Here is a 22,683-nt window from a genome sequence, read left to right on the forward strand (position 1 = left end):
TCAGCTTCAGTTTTCCTCATCTGTAAACCGGGGATAATGAATAGCATCTGCTTCCCAGGGCCATTGAGAGGATGGAAGAAGATATGTAAAGCAATTTGCATACATAAAAGTACCACAGAAATGCTTGCTATCATTATAATTAATTATAAGTATCTACGCAATATTTTCCTACCATCCTTTTAAGTAAGGGTTGCTAAAGACTATAATCTTGTATCGTTATTTTTAATTTGCATACATGCCCCAGGGTGTTGTGGGATATGAATGGACAGCAATGAAGGGTGTTCCCTGGATTCAAACAATTGAAATTTGAGTCCCAGTTAGGACATCAAGGTTAAGGAGAGTTGATTATTCTTCAGAGCTCTCTAAGAACAAGTCTCTACCTCTTCCCTCCATCTCCAATTAATGCCAATTAATTTGTTCCTAATATCAGCCCTTCGAAGTAGGCACGACAGAGATTATTATTATTTTTTATTGATGCTGCGGCCCTGAAAACAAGGGTTCCATGTTAGAGTCATCTGTCCTAGGCCCTGGATCACTGTGTGACCTTGAATGAATCGCTTAATTTTTCTGATAGCCATCCACCTCTCTAAATGAAAGATAGTAAGTTTTACAAAGTGCTTTCTTCACCCCAACCCTAGTGCAAGTATGAATGTCTTCATTTTACAGAATAGGAAGTTGAAACTCATAGAACTCAAGTGACTTGCCCAAGGTCACACAGTTATAAGCAAAGGAACCAAGACTCCAGTCTAGGTCTTCTAAATAGAAGCTATTTTAAAATCATAGTCCTCATTTTACTGATAGGAAGGGTTAAATGGTTTGCCCCAAGTCACATGACTAGCTGATTGAATGGCAAACCAAGGCCATTGCCAACATGCACCAAAGGCATCAGTAGAAGGAAGCGAGTGAGTTACTGCAAAGCAGAATGGCAAGAGGACCGGATTGGTAGTCGGAGGAAAGGGGTTCACATCTTTGCTTGGTTACTTATTATGTGAAATAATTAAGCCACCACCTTTCTGCTCCTGTTTCCTCCTCTGCAAAATGAAGGGATGAAACAGATGATCTATGACCCTATGATCCTTTTCTTTATCTCTGTGACCTAGATAAAGTATATTAAATCACTTAGAAAACTCAGGTAGAAGAATTACACTTACTCCTTCCTGCCAACACCTCTCAGTCGCTGCCCTGAGAACAGCTCTGTCCTGGCACAGGACTTTCTACCTTGTCCTTAGATCACTCTTGGGGCTCCAGTGACCTTTTTTCCAAATCTCTTCCTCATTGGGTATAGCATCTGTTCATTAACCACTGGATTTAGAAATAGTAACTGTGGGGTACAGTTTTTTTAGCCATGAGGTCAATAGGGTACCTGGCACATAGTAGGTACTTAATAAATACTTGCTGACTTGAAATACTTGTTGAAGTGGATATTCTTTCCCTGGCCTACCACAAATTGGACTTCAGATAATTACAAGAATCAATAGATTGGTATAAATAACATCAGAGGTATTCTCATAGTAAAAATATTGAGTTATAGTTTAAAATGAAGACCCAACCCAAATGGCTCTCGTCATCAAGGAATGAATGACTGAAATGAACCACACTAATTTCAACAGCATACATTATGGTTCTATCTTGGAACGACACTTTAATTGAGAATAAATTATAATTTTCAATGGTTCATTGACATTAACCCCTCTCTTTCCTCCCTTTGTCTGGTCTTTATGCTACCTAATTTTAATAAGGCAAGAAAGTAACATGGCAGCTAATCCTGCTTGAGTGCTTCCATTAGGAACCTTATTTCATTGGAGTTGGCTAATTTGACCATCCTTCTAGTCAATCAATTTGGCATGGTAATCTATATAGAGAAGCTATGAAATGGATTAGTCTCAGGATCTTCCTTTCTTTCCTATTTCTATCTTAATTGACCTTTAAATTAGGCATTCCTTCATTTCTCTAAGCTGGACCCAGTAGAGGTAATTATAGTTCTCAAAATGGCACAACATCTGGCATGCAAGTAAAGCCTAAAATGATTTGGGATCTCTTAAAGGAGTAAGTGAAAACCAAATCCACCTTCAAATTTTTGTGGGAAAAGGGGAAGCCAAAAGAATATAAGAATGGAAACTTTTTTTTAAAGAACTGAAGAATGGTGTAGGACTGTTTCATAGGAGACTGAATATTTGAGCAATGGGACTTGGATTTTCCTCTCATTTCTTAGATGTGCCACCTATGTGACCCTGAGCAAGTCACTTAACTTGTATTCCTTATCTGCAAAATGGGACTGTTACTACTCAACCTCTGAGTTCAGAGACACTTCTATGGATCAAATGAGATAAGCACCATAGGTCAAACACTGTCTAACCCAAGAGCTCTGCCAATCTGTTTTTATTATTAACTGTCAGAATGATTTGAAAACATCTTGAATGCAACAACTGACACCCACGCCATCCCTAAAGGAAATTCTCAGTATGGATGCTGCTGCTGTTAGATAATGTTAATCGGTATTTACTGGCTATTCAGAGCAGTTTGCTTTATATTTTTGGTGTCATATATCTAATCTTTTAGGAAAGGTTTGTTTGCCTGTGGTTTCTCATAGAAAATATTTCATTTACTGTATGATAGGGTAGCAAGTATGGCAGGTGGAGAGCTGGTCCTGAATCCACGAAGACTTGAATGTATGCCCTGCTTCTGATGCAGACCATTCCGGGGTGTGACTCTGGCCAAGTCACTTCTCAGGGTGACAGAAAATTCTCCAAGATTCTAAGTTGTAGAGGAGGTACTGCCTTGCATTGACACAGGGAATTCCCTATACTATGAAATTACAGAGCCACCCTCTCTCTTACTAAATCCTAAATTACTAAATTCCTCTCTCTTACCAAATCTGAAGCAAGTTTGCTTTAGACTTATTTTGCCCATGGGAATTTTATGAAGCTTATGTTTCCCTATGTGGAAGAGGGAAAGAGAGAGGGAGAGAGAGAGAGAGGAAAAGGAAGTAGGAGAGGTAGGCGGAAGAGGGAGAAAAGGAGGGAGGGAGGGAGACAGGGAAAATGGGGAGAGAAAGAGCTATAAATTATCTTAATTGATGACAATTCTTCTCTTTGCAATGTGTGACAATGAAATCATACGTCCAGTCTCTACCCTTTCCCTAAGTAGTGAGGAAAGGTTTTCTAGCTATACCAGAAATAACTCAAAGAAGTAAATATTGAAGATGTAGGGGGAGGATGATCAGGGAATCCACTGTCAAATGCATGTCCCAATCCATAGATTCCATCCATTCTTGACTCTCCTAGACTTTTCTCCATAATGCCTCCATACCTGGTACCATATTTCACCACATAATCGTTGCGTCCTGGGTGCTGGTTTTTTGGGTTTGGTTTTTTTTTTCAGTCCAAAAATTGGCTTTCATTGTGTAACTGTTGCACGGTATAATTGTGTTCATCACGCAGCTTGAAAGGTAAACAGAACGGCAATGTACTCACAAGTGGCATAGGGATATGCATTTATCTCTCATGCATTGTGAGCTGTGAGTCTAGAATTCTCAGTGCGCGTGCATTGTTAGTGTATTTCTGGAAGCTGACTTATGTGATTTGTTTAGAGAGCTGCAGTACTAACGGTATTGTCATTCAACCTAATGAGCCATAGGCACAAGGGTAGCTGGCGGACAGGTGAAGCTGCCGTAAGTCATGTGACATGGTAAGATTTGTGTCTTCCCACGCTAGCTAAACTGTACAGTTCATTTGCCAGTGATACAGTTTAGTAATAAATGATTTTTAAGTAATATTGGCACATTTTTTCAAAAAGCTTCACATAATAGTTGCACCCTACATTTTTGCAAAAAAATTTGGCATCTAATTTATGATATTTATGTGGTGAAGTACTGTACCTTCATCTCTCCCCTACGTCCCCTCTTCAGCTCCTTTTACATTTTTAGGTGTTGTCTTTCCACATTAGAATAGAAGGTAAGCCCTTAGAGGGCCAGGGACTATCTTTTTTTGGTGTGTGTATATTTGTATTCTCAGCATTTGGCACAATGCCTGGCATACAGTAAGCACTTAATAAATATTGACTTGACCACTTACTATTACTGAAACTAAGGCAAAAGAGAGCTCATGTAAGATAATGTTTATGGCCATGTTTCAGTGGAATGAAACTCTTAAAATGAAACTGGGGCACTGGGCAAGCCTGAAAACAAAAATCAGGTGGCATATTATTTCTCACCTTTGTATCTAGACTTTAGAGTGAATGTGCAGATCTGGTTCTGGTCACTCTCAAGAAATACTGACCAGCTAGGTGGCACAGTGGATAGAACACTGACCCTGGAGTCAGGAGGATCTGAGTTCAAATCCAGCCTTAGACACATAACACTCACTAGCTGCGTGACTCTGGGCAAGTCACTTAACCCCAATTGCCTCACCCAAAAAAAAAAAAAAAAATACTGACCAGCTTATTGAATGTTTGTCATACTACTATTAGAAGTCCCTACAATGCAAACTTCTTTTTTAAAAGGTCTGCTATTCACAAGCAAAAGAGGAGGTGGTAATATTAGTGAGAATATTTTCTCTGTAGGTAATAAAATGAGGTTGTTGGGTTAATGAATGATTATTTATGAAGAAAGATTTCTAAAGGGTTTTTTGGCATTCTGCCTATCAGCAAAACTCAGTTTTTGTTACTCTTTTATTGATATCAGCCAAGATACAACACCAGGCTTGCAGTCAAAGACTCATCTTCCTGAGTTCAAATCTGGCTCAGACACTAGCTGAGTGACCTTGGGCAAGTCACTTAACCCTGTTTGCTTCAGTTTCCTCATCTGTTGTAAAATGAGATAGAGAAGGAAATGGCAAACCAATCCAGTATCTTTGCCAAGAAAACCCTAAATGGGGTCACAGAGAGTGGGACACAACAAAAAAAACAAAAAAAGGATGTATGTATGTATGTGTATATATATATTATATATATATAATATATATATATATATATATATATTTTTTTTTTGGTGAGGTAATTGGGGTTAAGTGACTTGCCCAGGGTCACACAGCTAGTAAGTATCATGTGTCTGAGGCTGGATTTGAACTCAGGCCTTCATTTTAAGACCTTGGGCAACTAGGTGATACAGGCCTGGATTCAGGACAACTCATCTTCCTGAGTTCAAATCTGGCCTCAGACACTTACACTAGCTGTGTGACCCTGGGCAAGTCATTTAAGAGTTGAACATGAATGAAAAGTGACTGAACAACAACAATAACTTCATTTTAAGAAAATCATAGATTTCTGAAAAAGTAGGAGTTGAGAGGAGAGAGACATTTATAATCCATTTTTAAAAATCTAGGTCAAAACTATGTAAAGAAATCCTGATATACAGAAGAGGCAGCTAGGTGTGGAGTAGGGGAGCTGTTTGCATCTTAAATGATTCTTTGCTTTAGAGAATTCTCTTAAATGACTATCTCCCCCGTCCATATAAAGTGTGATTTGCTTCCAGCACTTAGCACAGTGCCTGCCACAGAGCAGGTGCTTAATAAATGCTTATTGATTCATTTATATAAGTGAGCTTCACATGCAACTTTCCAGTAGCAGTTCCACTTTGTAAATAGTGGAATGTACAAGTGTAGTCTTAACCCTTCTGTGTGATTCTGATGCAAATGCATCTTGGTCATTGGGCATCCCTACCCAAACTGCTAAACATCAGCTTGGAAGAGCACCAGTTCCTGGTAGCTTCTCTAAAAAGGGTGGGTTGAGGCCTCCTGAAGATGCTTCATTATTTATCTTGATCATTTCTGATAAGAGGTAACCAAGCCTCCATAGGCCGCCATCCAAGAGACTTGGGTTTCAGTCTCAGGGTTGCTCCAGTCCGTCTGAGGCCCCAGGCAAGTCCCTTGTCTCCGTCTTTGTTTCACAACCCTAATGTATGGGTTATGCTGATTTTCATAACTCGGAGGTAGATCGAGAGGAGTGATTGATGGGGCTGGTAATGCTTTGAAGATGATAAGTGCTGAGTTTGATGACTAGGTTGGCTTTATGAAGGATCTGGCTCTTTTTCTAATACTCATGAAAGCAGGATCTAGGTGAGAGGTGTGACATAAGGCCCTGGTGTCAGGTTCTGATAACGCGGCAGGTCTGTTATTACGTGGCTTTCTGATACGTCAGTCACATTGTGTGATGACGAGGGGATGACTGTCGGCACAGGGCAGGCCTCTGCTTTCCTTCTTGCCCCTCTCCAATCCTTCTACCACAATGCTGACAAATTGAAATCGCTGAAGCACCGACCCAAGCTTGTCACCCTTCCTACTTCAAAACTTTCAATGGCTCCCTATTGCCCCTAAGACAAAGGACAAAATCCACAGCTTTAAGGACCTTCACAGCCTTAGCTTAGCACAGCACCTGGCACGTAGTAGGCACTTGTAAATGTTTTGTGACCAACTGAAGATCTGTCTCCATCCTAGTATGGTAGAGTGGAATGAGCATTCACTCTGTAATCAGAGATCCTGGGTTCAAATTCTGCTTCTAATCCTTGAGAATACCTTGGGAAAGTTACTGAACTTTCCTTAATCTCAGTTCCCTCATCTGTAAAATTAGAGGATTGAACTTGCTGGCCTTTGGGGTCCCTTCAGGTCATACTTCACATCCCTCTTTTTCGTGCATCGCTGAAGTCAAACTGGCCTATTGACTCTTTCCTGAGCACAACACACCACATGGGTTCATGGAGCCAGATGCAAAAATTGGGGTGGGGGGGTGGGGTAGGAGAAGAGAAGGGAATAAGTGTTTATTAAGCACTTCCTAGGTGCCAGGAACTGTGCACAGGCACTTCCCAAGTATTCTCTCAGTGGATCCCTACCTGGGATCAAGTCTTGGCTCTTGTGTGACCTTTGGCCAATCTCTGGGCCTTAATTTCCTCATCTGTAAATGAAGGGGTTGGACTTGATGGCCTCCAAGTCCAGAACACACTCCCTCCTTTCCCCTACTTCACAAAACCCCTATCTTCTTCTAAGTCTCCTCCTTGAGGCCTTCCCTGATCTTCTCCATTGTTCACTCTCTCTTCCTCTGGAAATACCTTTATAGTATAGATTTTATATTGTCCTCTCTGTCTAGGAACGTGTTGTACCCCTCCCCCACCAAGAAAATGTTTGCTCCTTGAGATCAGGGATTGTCTTATTTTTATATCTCCAGCACACAGCACATAGTAGGCACTTTAATATATGTTAAATAGCAACGAACTGTGTTCATGCCAAAATGACGCCAAGATGGCGGATGTCAGCCTGCTCTTCCATCCCACTGACAGTTTACTCCTTTCCATTGGCTCTTATTGGGTGACAATGATTGGCCAACAGCCAAAGCAAAGCAGGTCTATTACTCATATGGTGAGTTCAGAACTATTTCCTTTTTTTAAAAAACGTGGCTTATAATAAGCACCATTCAAGTGCATGGAGTGCTTTATGAGTGACAAAAAAAGTCCTCCCATAATTACCCTGTGAGGTGGGCACTGTGGGCATTATTAACTATTTTATAGGTGAGGATGATAAGGCCCAGAAATGAGGTGACTTGCTCAGGACCAGACACCAAGGGTCATTGTTTTTTCCCCACTATCACAGGGGATCTTAACCTGGCAGTGGTTTGTTTTTAAGAATCCCACCTTCATTTCAATAGAGTTCTGTGTTTACAAACATTATTCTGAAAAGGGCTCCATAGGCTTCCCAGACCCCAGCAAGGTCTACACCATGCTGCCACAAAATGGGGCCCTGTTTTATACCTGTCTCATGTTCCCTCTGAACCCATGCCTTTAACATACCTTAGGATTGGGCTGAAAGGGAAACCATCCAGACCAGTCTCCTTATTTTATAGCTGAGGAGATGAAGGCTCAGATGGAATTAAATGATTTGTCCAAAGTCACATAAAGAGGAAGCACTCAAGGCGGGATCTGAATTCAGGTCTTGTTCCCCTGTACCATGGAGGAACCAAAACCCGCCATGTGACTTTCACTTCCTGTATGGTTCAAAAGGTTTTAGCCATTTTTTTCTCAAAATCATTCAAAACAAGTCAGGTTTACCTTTCGAGGCTTCACTTTATCTTGTAAATCATACTGGCCAATTCCTTTATAGCTAATCCCGAGCCACCAAGGAATCCCTTGTTTATCCTACAAAATGGGGGAAGAAAAACTATGAGAAGCAAGTAAAGCCAGCCCTTCAGAGATGGAGCTACTCCATCCTTCAAGTATTAGTAGCTTTGAAGTACAGAAAACAAATCCATTCTTTTAGTTTTCTGGCAGCAGCCAGCATTTATATAGTGGCTTAAGGTTTAGAAAGCGCTTGACAAATATGATCTCATCCCCTTTAAGTCCCCCTTTAATGCTCTGAATAACAAAGTATTATTATTATTTTGGCCAAACAGAAATGAAATGCTTAGCAAATTCAATAGAGTACAGAAGTCCTTTGGTCTTCTTGCTCTCCCAGAGAGAGAGAATATAGTAAGTATTTAATGAAGGTTTGCTCAGTTCAGTATGTACAAAACACAGTGCTGGATGTTAGGGAAACCACAAGCAGGGTGTGCTGGAGCAAGCTCTAACCGGCTCGGGGAAGTTGATCATTAAATTTCAGTGCCAGCATTTACACCTCAGGACTAAGCAAAAGCTATAAAACAGGGCTTGATTTATTGCTTTCTTGATTGCCTAGACTTTAAAAAGTCTCTAGACTTGGAGAAAATGTTAATAATGCAGATAATGCATTAAACTTTAACTTTAAAGCTAGTTAAACTTAAAGGTATGCCATGCATACATTTTTTGGGGTCAGTTGTTAAACATTTCCTGGCACACCTCTGACAAGTTAAATATGGTAGGGTCACAACCTTCAGAGAGATTACAATCTAGTAGACAAGCCTCACTGCAAACAAAAACCAGTTACTCTTTACTAACCAGAAAGGATTACTTCTGATTGTCAGGTAAAATAAGCATTAGTTTCTACTTTATACTCTACAAATCTTAACAGATTATCCATTGTCATAAAATCCACGGACATCTACTAAGAATCTAACAGAAGAGGCATTAGACAATAACAATCCATTTAAAATAAACTGAAAATTATTTTTATATCCAGAAATACTCTAAAAATATTGTTTTATCACAACATTTCCTAGAAGTTGGGCTATTTCTTTTAATAGTTCTTAATAAATAAATAAATAAATAAATAAAGCAATACCTGGGATTCTGACATTTGTAAAACTGTTTTGCAGTTTAGCAATTTAGAAAAGTTACATATAAAATTTTGTCAAAATATATTTACCTTCACTCCATAGTAATGGACTCCATAAGTAGGCAGAGCTTCTACTATTTTCATATACCTGCAGAAAATCAGTATATTTCATTATTTTTGTAGAAATTAATTCTATTAGAGTAATAAAAGTAAAATTATTTCAAGTGACCACTGAAAGATGCAAATGACATCGGGGTGTGATATGCCATGGTCAGCTTTCCTGTGCATACTTTATCGGCCCCCACAGATGTGCCAGCTGCCATGACTAACGTCTCTTACCCAAGTTGTAATAAAATAAAACTTTCCGGTCAGTAATGTATTTTGGCTTATCAAAATTTCAGGAAGTTGAGAACAAAACTTCAGTTTCAGAAAGACCTTTAGAAGTGTTCTTTTTGACGTATCAAGGAAAGGGCTGCTTTATCAAAAACATGGAATACCTCTGGTATGGAAAATTTTCCTATTATAAATCTAGAAGACAACCAGTTCTTGGTGATGGTGTGATTATGACTGAACAAAGCAAAGAAGTATTAATGAAAATATCATGCAATATTTATGCTGTTAACAGATTTCAACTTGTAGTGCCATGTTCCCAGTGACCAAAAGCCGCCATGTCCCATATAGCGACTCTCAGATTTTGCTTTTACTCAAAGTCAAAAGTGCTTTGCAAATTCATCCATCCAGTATTTATATAGCGCCCAGCACGAGGCACAGTGCTAAAACCTTTAGATGATACAAAAATGAGTAAAGGAACCATGTTGGCACGGAGGAGGTTTGTTCAGGCAGCATTGGACCAGACAGGCTTTGAGGTATAACTCGGGGAATCTCTGATTATGCAATCTCTGCTCTGGAGGTTTTATAACAATGAGGGAGGAAAAGACCAGCACATAAATAACTGTACTACACATTTAAAAAATGATAAATGTGAGAAGAGGTATAAATAATGAGCTTTGGGGATTACATTAGGGAGGGAGCACATCTGGTTAGTGATGGAGGTAGAATTTGTAGCAGGCTCTGAAGGATGAGAAGAATTATAACTGACAGAGATGAAGTGGTGGCCTTCGAGGTGAAGGAAACTAGAAGAGAGGATCTGGACTCAGAGTCAGGAAGTGACCAGGAATAGATGTGAATATCAGCATAAATAAAACCCCAAGGGATTATTCTGTCACTATTAAGTAAGAAGCACTTGAAAAAGGTAAATCTGGAATCAAAGGACCCAAGTTCTCATCAGTGATGGGACCTTAGGGAAAGCTCTCTACTTTTCAGCCTTGTTATTTTTTTTTCTTCTTCACAATGAAAAGAATAAGACTAGATGATAAAATCTCTTCTGGTTCTATAACTTGTGATCATATGATTTTAGGTTTGGAAATATTCATTATTTTATTCAACAAACATTTATTGAACATCTACTACATGAAAGTCATGGTAGTAGGTCTCTCAGTTTCCTCATCTGTAAAATGAGGATAATAATAATAATAATAATAATAATAATACTAGCAATAATAGTAATACCTCCCCGGGTTGTGAGGATAAAATGAGGTAATATTTGTAAAGCACTTTGTAGACCGCTAAGTAGTTTTTATTATTGTTGCTGTTGTTATGATAATAGTTTTCCATAATTGGGTAATGATAATGGCTACAACCTTAATTCAATGGACAGAACTGAGAAGCTCATTTTAAACATTTTAATGTATTCAAAATCCAAGTACAGAATTCACAAGGACTACCAGGGTAGGGTGCCTGTTTTTATAAAAATGGATTTCTTAGTGTATCATTGTGAGTTTTATAAGAACAGCAAAGGAAGGTAATTCAAGAGATGGGACTCCGCCAAATAAAACATCCTCCCTTTAGTTCCCTAAAGTCCAATCATGTCCAAGTGCATAAATGGCTCCTTGAAACTCTTCACAATCATTCGGAAAAATGTGCTTTCTTTCTCTTCTCCCCAACAAGTCATCCCTTGTGACAGATATTTAAAAAGACAAAAACAACAATAACAAAAAATCAACATGAATTCAACAAACTAATCAAAACATTGACTGTTTTTGACAGTATATACAACATTCCCCACCCATAGCTACAGCCTCATCCTAACTTCAGCCCAGCAGGAAGGAAGGCTGTATTTTCTCATCTCTTCTCTGGACCTAAGATTGGTCATTCTGATGACAGCGTCTTTTGCTTTTTGATACAAAACATTTAAGAATGCTCGCCTTCAACATTCCATTTTGCCCTTGATGATACCCTATAATTCTCAAAATTATGTAATTCGGCATCAGAGGAAAAGCCCGTTTTACTGACAGGGAAAAATGAGTTATTCTCCGATACCTTGACTACATGCTACCTGTGAGAAATGAAAGAGTTAAGTTTCCACATAAGTAGATAAGAAATCAGCACAGATAGGCTAACTTCTCTGTCGAGGGGTGGGGGGGATGGGGGGGTGATAGCACAATTCTAGGCACATAGTGTATGTTAGGGGTGGGGAATATAAGGAAGATTGTAACCCAGAAGGATTAGGATGAATCCTGATCCAGAAGGGAGGAGTTAGGCAATTACTAACTACAAAGATTGTCCTGGCTTCTTTTACCACGTGCATTTCTTTCCTCACAAGGACGTGCACCCACTTCTCCTGAGAATTGAAATGGCGCACTTCAACCACTTTAATAAAAAGTCTTTGAGACATCAGTCTTTGGAACTGGGTCTGGGGTCATCTTTATAACACTATCCTCTCCCTCAACTTAAAGGAACCTCAGGTTTGATCTAAGTTTATCTTGCCTGGGGAGTAGACACACTGAAGAAATGATACTGAAAATATGAAAAGGACCTGGAAAGGTAAGTAATCTGATACTGAGATTAAAAAATGACATCCTTATAGAGTAGCCATTCTAAACCACTTTTTGGTTCTGCCTAAAAAGACCCATCTCACAGCTATCTCTATTTGAAGGTGGGGGAGGGCTAACCTCAGAGTTCAAAAGTATGGGGAGCTCCCAGTGGAAAATTCCTCCATTGATGTCAATCCATAATTCATTTATAATCCAAAGTCTTGGAGAATTTCCTCAGGCAGCCATAGGGTGGGTGATACCCCAGGAATTGTATCCAAAAAGGACAAGGTTCCCTTGGACCCAAAGACTTGTCAAAATACCAACTATTAGAAGATCATAGATTTACAGCTGGAAGAGATCCTGAACCCCTGAACCATCTGTAAAGATGGTCCTGAGAAATAAAGTGACTGGGTAGGAAGTAGATAAATATTCTGCTATGAAACGTTGGGTTAACACCTCAGTCATCAAGGATGAAGAGGGGCAGCACGGCATATTGGAAAGATTACTGAATAACGAAATTCATCTGACTGAAGGAACAGAAAGTCAAGAACCTTACAGGGAATAGAAATAAAAAGAGGGAGAAGAAGGGGGTTTAGCAGCACTATATGTCAAACTATACAACAAAACAGTATTCATAAAAACTATTTGGTACTGGTAACAAATGGAAAAGTTGATCAGTGAAACCGATTGGGTACACAAGATGAAAAAGCAATCAAACACGGTAGTACACTGGAGTAAAGAAAATACTGTCAAGAAAACTGGAAGGCAGTCTGGAAGAAATTAGGTTTAGATCAACAAATCACACCATATACTACAATAAACTCCATCTAGGCAGCTAGGTGGTATTGGGAATAGAGTATAAGACACTTGGGAGTCAGGAAGACCTGAGTTCAAATTCAGCCTAAGAAACTTATATTTAGCTGTGACTCTGGATAAGTCACTTAATTTCTCTCAGCCTTAGATTACTCATCTTTAAAATGGGGATAACAAGAGTAGCTATATCAAAAGGAATCAGGCAGCTAGGTGGTACAGCAGATAGAGTGCCTGAAGTCAGGAAAACCTGAGTTCAAATCTGGCCTTCACACACTAGCTGTGGGCAAGTCACTTAACCCTGTTTGCCTCAGTTTTCTCATCTGTAAAATGAGCTGGAGAAGGAAATTGCAAACCACTCCAATATCTTTGCCAAGAAAACCCTGAATGGGGTCACAAAACATCAGACATGACTGAAATGACTAAACCACCACAACAAAAACCTCAAAGGGTTGTTGTAAGGATCAAATGAGATAACATAAGAAAAGCACTACGCAAAATGAAGCTTTACAAATGATAACTACTGCTATTGTTGTTGTTAAAAATGCCCCAGATCACTAATAATAAGATGAATGCATATTAAAATAATTCAGAAGTCCCACCTCACATCCCTAAGATTGGCAAAGTTGACAACAAAGAAAAATGACAACTGTTAGAGGGGATGTGGGAGGACACACACCACTGTGCTTACTGCTGGTGCATCTGTGAAGGACTCATATGTACAAAATATTTATAGCAGCATTTTTTTGTTGTAGCAAAGACCTGGAGATAAAGAAATGCTTATTAATTGGCAAATGGATGAACATATGAATGTAATGGGATATTATGTGAGAAATTATGAAAGGGCTGGGCATGTTGGTACATTCCTGTAATTCCTGCTATGAGGGAGGCTGAAACCAGTGGATTTTGGGCTCAGGAGTTCTGAGGAACAGTAGGGTTAAAACTGATTGCTGTCCACACAACGTCTGGTATGAACCTGGTGCGGCCCCAGGAGTGGGGTGAGGGGAAGGAGGGGGAGACACTGAGCTGCCTATGGGAGGAGTAAACTGGCCCAAGTTAGTTTCCATGCTGATCAGCTGTAAGATTGGAAAGGTTAGGGGCTGCTGTATTTCCAACCTGGGTGGGATGGGGAGACCCAATCTCAAAAAAAAAAAAAATAACAAAAGGAAGGAAGAGAGGGTGAGAAGAAGAAAGGAAAGAAGAGAGGAAGGAAAAAAAAGAAATGAGGAAAGGGATGGATTAAGAGAAGCTTGACAGGGCTTGTATGAACTGACACAGTGAATGGGAATTAAGAAAACAACATATTCAAGTCAACAATGACTGCAACATTGTAACTATAAAGTAAAAGAACTGTGAATACCAAAATGACCAATCCTGACTTCAAAACAGTGATAAAAGATGGGTGCTTCCTGCCTCTTGGCAGAGATGGGTGGACCAGGCGAAGAGTAAGACAGACATTTCCAGACATGGCCAATTTGTGAATTTGTTTTATGTAACTATGTATTTGTTGCCAAGGAGGGCTTTAAGTATTTTTGGGGGGGAAGGAGGAGAACTGGGGAAGATCAGTGAGACTGTAACAGTGATATTAAAAAAAAAGAGAGAGAACATCATTGAATCATTAGAAAAATCAATAAGAAAGAACAAAATGAGATTCTGAAGGGGACAGATATGATCTGGGAACTGTTGGAATTTTAAGTTTCAAGCATATAAAAAACCTAAGCTATACATAGCAGAGATGCAGTTTTACATACATAATCTTCTTTTAATGTTCTTCTGTATATTGTGAGATATTAACGTTCACTGATGTTTGTCAAGTTCATAACATTAAAAATTTTTTTTTTACAAAAACAATAAAAGAGACTGGAATTTAAGAATGTGGGTTTGAATCTTTAGTGCTGCAAATGACTTAGCTTGGTCAAGTCAAGTCAGCAAACATCTATTAAGTGCCTACCATATAGAATTTGCTAGGTATTGTGCTAAGCCACTGGGGATTCAAAGAGAGGAAATGGTCCCAGGTCTCTAGAAGCTCACAGTTTAATGGGAGGTAACACTATTCAAACAACTAGTGCAGGGTTAATTGTGGATGGTCTCACAGGGAAGGTACTAAGCCTAAGGAGGATTGAGAAAAGCTTCCAAGTACTAAGGTGACATTTTTTTTTTGCTGAGATTTGAAGGACTGGGGAAGCCCAGAGGCAGGGGACACAGCCAGCTTTGTGACCTTGGGTAAATTATTTGAACTCTCTGGGCCTGCTTCCTTATTTATAAAATGAAGGAATTAGACAAGGTTCCTTCCAGTTCAAAATCCTAGGAAAGACTCTTAAGTATAACCAAATGTCCTTTTAAAATAATGTTCTTAGCCCAAATATACAGTCATATTTTACAAAACAACAAACAGATAGTATGCTAAGAAACTAACTGTAGAAACAGGACAGCTAATCTTATTTGTTTCTTGAATAAGTAGGCCATGGTCAAGGCATACTGTAGTAGGCGGGTTCTGATAAAACATGAGATTAAACTGAGGAAAGGAGTATAGAGCGGCCCAGACAGTGTCTGTGATTTTAGCTGTTATGATACTACAAAACAGTGTTTTGGTTCTCTCATGATCTATCCTTTATTTGAGGGTTGGTGGTGGGGGAATATGTAAGATAAATACAAAGCAAAACAACTGGTAGGTTTCACCTTACACCTTGCAAATTGGCAAAGATGTCAAAAGATGGGAATTTTCATTGTTGGAGGGGTTGGGGAAAGATGGGTACACTAACGCATTCTTGGTGGGCCTATGAGTTTGTCCAACCACTCTGTAAAGTAATTTCTAATTATTCTAAGAAACTGACTAAAATGTTCATCCTCTTTGGATGGCCTGCTAGGCATTCCAAGAAGGGCGACGATTAGAAAGGTCTCATAGACACACAAATACCTAGAGTAGCATTTTTTTTTTTTTGGTGATAGCATAGACCTGGAAACAAAATAGACGCCCATTGATTTGGGAACAGCTAAAGCTAGTATGTCAGTGCAACTGAATATTGCTCCATTCTAAATGATGAATACAGAGAAACATGGGAAGACATGCAAACTGATGCAAAGTGAAGTAAGTAGAACTAGAAATAGCATATCTACGATTCCAGCTACGCAAATGGAAAGAAGTGCCACAAAACAACTGAAATTGAACTCTCTGACCTAAAAAAGATCAAAACAATTGAGGATGGACCTACTTCCCTAGTTTCCCAAAGGTGGGGGATAACGGGCATGGAATACTAGATATAATCGCATGATTAGTGTTGATTAGTTTTGTTAAACTGCTTCCTCTGCCCCCCTCCCTTTGTTATAAGGAACAATTTCTCTGGAAGAGACAGTAGAGAGGGATAGATTAGGAAACCTAGGTGATATAAGAACAAAAAATTTTTCTTTTAATTTTAAGAAATAAAGGAATTGCTTCAATGTCAAATTCAGGGCACCAAATTACCTTCTAACAAATAGATAGCAACTCTAGTAATGAGAAAGAAATATACCATGGTAAGTGATAAAAACTAATTGAGAAGGTGTAATACAAACCAAAAATATCCAGTGTACTTTGTACTAAAAAAAACCAAAAAAACACCACATTCTCTAAAAATCTCCCAATGAATACCTTGTACACAAGAAATAATGATTATAAGGAATTCAGAGAAAGTGGCGAGACCTTTATGAAATGATAAGAGTAATAATGACTACAAGGGAAATGAGAACACCACTTGAAAGCAGCTAAACTGGAATTAATTGCAAGGCGACCAAGAATCTTGGTCCCTGAAAACAGGTAACAAATCTGCATATATAGAAAGAAACAAATGAAAGATATCTCTCCTCTCTATAGGAGTATGGGCTATTAAATTTAAGAAGGAAGGAAGGAGGAAAGGAAGGAAAGAAAGGAAAATGGGAAGGAAATAAGGAAGGAAGCAAAGAAAGAAAAAAGGAAAGAAATCTTTCCCAATTTGTGCTTCCTTGCCATGAATAGTATGATATATGGCTGACTGAAAAATTTAGTGACAAATTATTTCTACTTATGTAAGTGAACATCCAAAATAAGGAAATGACAACTCATATGTAAAGAGAAAGAGAAAAAAAAATACTCACCTAACAATTGCTTGTCCTCGAGTCAAACCTTTGATTTTTTGATAATGTTCAATTACTCTGTCCTCACTGTAAAAAAAAAAAAAATCAATAAAAAATACATGGAGCTTATGCTTTTTATATAAAGTGATGTCTCAATTTCCTGATCCCCAGCTCAGGGAACAGAAAACCTTTATTTTGTTAAAACAAACACACAAACGAAAGTCCTTTGCAGATTTGTCAGGGTGGCTCAGACAGAGAAATTTCTCCAGCAGAGGGAAATCCCATTATAATGCTACTTCCGGGATGAGACCAGAGGGATTGAAAAGGTTCAATGGGAAAAAGCAACCTGAATATTCTACCCAAAGACAGGTCCCGCACAGCTCCTGAAATATTTAGGTATGTTAGCATTTCTCCTCTATCCCCCTTTATTTCTCATGTAGATCTTCTGATAAAAACCTGATTGCCAAAGAACAGTCCAAATTCTCCCACTTGGGTCAGCAAACACCATTCTTCTTTGTATTGGGAGTATTCCTCACATTCCAAAGTTTTAACAGGAAATCCCTCCCCCACCCCGACCCCCAACTCAGTTTCTGGAGGCAGATAAGATACTAGGTGGAGAACTGCATTAGCTAACTTTGGTGATTGGTTTGAGTTGGTAGCTTATGGTTTACAGAGTTTTCAACCTCATTGCTTAACAATTCTCACCACCCACTAAGTAATCAACAGAAGGTAGTATCTTCTTAACATGTAATTTTTTTGTTTCCACTTTCATAGTTTGAAGTTTTGAAGAAAACAAAATTCAGTCATTTGTCATGAATAATGGGGAGAGATTGCATATTATCTAGAAAACTATTCTATGGATACAGTGAAAATACAAACAAGTAAACCAAGTCCAAAGGTAAACAATTGGGGGGGGGAATCAAACTCTTCCTCTCTCCACATATGCATTCAGTGGCCAAATCAATATTGTTTCTATTTCCACAACATTCTCGCATCAGACCCCTTCCCTCTACTCACGTGACTAAACACCTTAGTTCAGGTTCTTATCGCCTCTTACCTATGTGATTGCAGCTGCCTCCTAATTGACCTCCCTGTCCCCAAGTTTCTCCCTACTCCAGTCCAACCTATACAGTGCTGGCAACTGATTTTCCTTAAGTGAGTTCCCCTCCTCAGTGGATGCCAGTGGCTTCCTATTGCTCCAACATAAAATATAAACTCCAGTGTTAAGTTCTTAAAACTTTTCACAACCCGGACCCACAACCCCTTTCTAACCTCATCAGACATGACTCCTCTTTCCGTACTCCGTGATCTAGCCAAACTGTCCTTCCCTCTCTTCCTTACCACCAATCCTCCATTTCTTGTCTTTAGGCCTGCCCATCCTTCATGCCTAGAATACACTCTCTCCTTACTTTTACCTCCAAACACCCATCTCTCTCTTCCTTTAAGATGCTGGAAATCAGGGCAGCTAGGGGGCACAGTAAATAGTGCTCCGGCCTTGGAGTCAGGAGGACCCGAGTTCAAATCTGGCCTCAGACACTTGACACTTTAGTTGTATGACCTCGGGCAAGTCACTTAACCCTGATTACCTCACCAAAAAAAGAAAAAAAAAAAGATGCTGGAAACCTTTCTGGCTCCCTGCTCCCCCAAATTTTGAGTGCCCTCCCTTCAAAACTACTTTATTTTATTTCATTTATTTATGTGGCATTGATTTGTATATGTTTTTGCTATCTCTTCTGTTAGAATATAAGTTCACTGCAAGTAAGGCTTGCTTCTGTCTTTATATTTATATTCACAAAACAGCAGAGTTCCTGGCACACAGTAAGTACTTAATACTTGCAGATTAATGGAGAATTGAGGATTTTAGTAGATTTCAAGTTCATTATGAGGCATCAATGTGTGTGACACGGAATCTGAGAAATGACTTAGGCTTCTGGTATTAATTACTTAGAGATACACTGTTTGGTTCTAGATGCCACACTTCAGGGAGACAATGGAGAGTGTCTAGAAGAAGGCAACTGAGTTATTGAAAGTGTTTTAGGCTCATGACATGAACAGTCTTTTAAAAAGCAGGGTCATGGACCCCTTTAAGTTGTCCGATCAGGTCTAGAATTCCCTTCTAGGAATGTCTTTTTATGCATAAAATAAAATACATAATATTACAAAGGAAACCAAAGGTCGATGAAAAATAAAGATGTAATTTTTTTTCCCCCTTCAAGTTCATGGACCCCCTGCAATCTATTAATGGACCCTTGAGGACCTCTAGGTTAAGAACTGGTGGAAGTTCTGTGCAGGAAAGAGAAGACACAGAAAAGATGATTGCTCTCTTGAAATATAGACAAGGCTCTGACGTGTGAAAAGGATTAGGCTTGCTCTAATTGACCATACAAGGTAGAACTAGGAGCTATGGAATGAGTCTAGGTTCCAGGAAGATTGATCTAGGCTTGGTGTCAGGAATACCTTTCTTAGAACCAGGACTGCCCAAAAAGATAACAGGCCACCTCAGAAGATCATGGATTCTGAAGCACTGAAATTATTTAAAGCAAAGGCTGGAGGGGCATTTGCCTGGGCTCATAGTGTCAGAGGATCATGGATCTGGAGTCCCAAGGGGCCACAGAGATCACACGGTCCAATCTCTGTTTTTAACTGATGAGGAAATGAGGTCATTACAGGTTAAATGACTTGCTCACCGTCATACTGTGTCAGGGACGGGGAGCACCACGCAGCCACTGATGTCCCTTCTTAGGCTGATATTCTAAAACAGTTTATTAAATACATGGACACCTTACCATATTTTTTATTAAATTTAATACAATCAGGTCTTATTACAGAGTGTTTGCCCAGCTACCAAGCATCCTGTTCATTTAGTAGCACATAGTAAGGTTCTTTTCAGTACTTTATAAAGAATTGCTGGGGCAGCTAGATAGTGTAGCGAATAGAGCATCAGCCCTGGAATCAGGAGGATCTGAGTTCAGATTTGGCCTCAGACACTTACTAGCTATGTGACCCCGGGCAAGTCACTTAAAGAAAGAAAGAAAAAAAAGAATTGCCTCCTAGCTTTCTGGGCCTCTGTTTCCTCATCTGTAAAACAAGCAAGTTGGAATAGACAATTGCTAAGGTCTCTCCCTTTCCAGCTCTACCACCCTATGAATACATTCAACTCTTTTTTTACCAAGAACTTTACCAGTAACCACTACATAGCAATCCCTAGCAAGTCTAAATCAAAGCCATGGACCTAGAAAAGGGTCAAGTAGGAGGAGGAATTTCTATGGGAAATCCCAATGTTTACATGCTCTCCTTGATAGCCCATTTGATTTTCTGAGATCAGGCATCATCTGACCCATGATGTCTTCCACATTTTTTTTCTATTTTCAATCCCATGAAAAATATTCAGCTCTGAACAGATTTGGTCTTGTGGGTTATCTGCCCTCAGTAGACTGTAAGATCTTTGAAGGCAAGGACTCTTTCTTTTCCAGTTTTGTTTGCCCAGCCCTTAGCACAGTGCTTGGCACACAGAAGGTACTGGCCAAATCTTTGCTGACTCACTGTGTTTGCGTCTTGATGTGACTTACCAATAAGCAAGGGATGGGTGCTCCTGAAGCGTCTGGGTAGGAAATGCGGGCAGGGTTTTTAAGTCTTTCCTGGCATTGTCATCACTGAAAATAAAAGCAAGACACAATGATGAGCCTCGTGGTCAGAAATAAAATGTTTTTGATGTTTATAATCATGAAAGCAACAGCCTCTGGGAAATGGTTCTTTTACACAGCATCGTGTCATAAAACTAGGATTCTTTTGGCTATGTCACGTGGGCAAAGCTATTAGTAAACAGAGAGAATGAATAAGTCAGCAGGATGAAGTCAAAAGAACTTCAACTGTGGCCCCGATGGTCAATACTTATTTCTGACATTTACTAGCTGTGGGACCTTGGTTGAATGACTTAATCTCTCTCAGCCTTGATTTCTTCATCTGTAAAGTAGGGATAATAATACTTGCCCCAACCACCTTGCAGGGTAGTTGTGAGGATACCAACATAATGCATATAAAGTGCTTTGCAAACCTTAAGGGCTATATACATGTTAGCTATTATTATTAATAATGCAGTCATCCAAAAAGCATTCATTGGGCATCTATAATTATTTACATAACAACAGAAGAGAGCAGGATACAGAAGATGTCTGCAAAACGCTTTATAAATCTTAAAAGTACTGTCCGTGTCAGTTATCATTATTAAGGACTCTGCACTAGGAGCTCAGCCTTCACTTATTAAGACACATGAGACGATATAAGGCAGCAGGTCAAACAACTCAGTTCAATCCAACAAGCATTTGTAAAGCACCCAGCACGTACCCAGCACAAGCCAATGGTATTGGCAATAAGTACTTCAGCAGTTCCGAGCAGCAAGAGATTAATGAGGGTGAGAATGAGGAGGGAAAGCTTCCTACTACTCTGATGCTTCATCCCTTACCCAGCAAACTGGCAAAGATGATAAAAGATAGGGACACCCATACATGGTTGGTCTAATGGTGAACTGGTAAAATTAAAGTGGAACCATACTAGAAAAGTGAAGAAATTGTTCATAACCTTTGACCCCAATCCTAGGGATACAGATCCAGGAGGTTCGGGAGAGAGGATCATATGGGACAATATTTGTAAAGCACTTAGCAGTGTCTGGCACACCACAGGCACTAGGATAAATGTTAGCTATCATCATCTATATTAGCATCACTATTATTAGTTCGAAAGAGCAAACATATACCAAAAAAAAATTTAGAGCAATACTTTCTGTGGTGGAAAAATACTAGAAACAACATGGGTTCCCATTGATTGTGGAATGGCTGAACAACATGACTCCAATGGAATATGATTGCATTGTAAGAAACCACAGGTATGAGGAGCTTGGTGAAACTTGGGAAGGCTTGTTTGAACTGATGGAGAGAAGCACTCAGACAAAAAGACAATGTACCCATTAACCACAATAATGTAAAAAAAAACAAAACCAACAACAACAACAGCCCTAAAAAGACATGGGAATTCAGGTCAAAGGGATGATCAGTTATGACTCCACAGGTCTGATAATGTAAATATACCTTCCTTGGAGTAGAAGGTGGTGTACTACAGGTGCCGAACGGGGCATACATCAGACATGGTCATGGTGTCGGTTTACATTACTTTAAGTGTGCTTTGTAACAAGGGATGGTTTGGGTTTCGGGAAAGTGACAACAAAGTAAATAGAAGCTCAAAAGCAACAATAAATTAGTTTTGAAAAAAGGTTTACAGAGGAGGTGGGCCTTGAGATGGGTAACGGGTCAGATAGTAAGGAAGACGAGGGCAGATATAAAATATCACCTATGCCAACAACAAAATTGACAGAACAGTTGGGACACTGAGCATAAGACTAGGTTGATGGATAATAAAGAAGGCTAATGAAGAATGAGGGAATTTTGATTCATTCTGTCATACAAAAATCACCACTTCCAATTTTTCTCTCTTTCCTCAAAGCATCATGTCAAAAATCTCAAGGCTGCTGTGAGGATCAAATGAGATGACATTTGTAAAGTGCTTAGCACAGTACATGTGCATAGTAGGTGCTCTATAAATACTCAATCCCTCCCTTTCTCCCAAAATCTGAGTTGTTGCTATTTCTTGAAGTCCTAGAGTCAGATTATGAGCTGGAAGGTACTCCAGCCTCAAGGCTGGAGGAGTCAGACTCTTCCAAAGTACTCCCCAAACCAAGTTAAGATGTC

At 39.4% G+C, this 22,683-nt stretch overlaps 1 protein-coding gene across 1 annotated transcript in view; it reads right to left on the reverse strand.

The window, feature by feature from the left end:
* The window catches only part of FRMD4B (FERM domain containing 4B), a 209,913-nt gene that overhangs the window by 37,987 nt on the left and 149,243 nt on the right, over positions 1-22,683 (reverse strand). Inside the window, exons 9-12 of the mRNA XM_027863670.1 lie at positions 20,512-20,595; positions 16,964-17,029; positions 9,261-9,318; positions 8,033-8,119 (exon numbers count right to left, since the gene is read on the reverse strand). Coding sequence (XP_027719471.1) covers positions 8,033-8,119; positions 9,261-9,318; positions 16,964-17,029; positions 20,512-20,595 — 295 coding nt within the window. The remainder of the gene's footprint in view (positions 1-8,032; positions 8,120-9,260; positions 9,319-16,963; positions 17,030-20,511; positions 20,596-22,683) is intronic.

Source organism: Vombatus ursinus, unplaced genomic scaffold, assembly GCF_900497805.2.
Source record: "Vombatus ursinus unplaced genomic scaffold, bare-nosed wombat genome assembly UNPS02014773.1, whole genome shotgun sequence".
NCBI classification, from domain to species: domain Eukaryota; kingdom Metazoa; phylum Chordata; class Mammalia; order Diprotodontia; family Vombatidae; genus Vombatus; species Vombatus ursinus.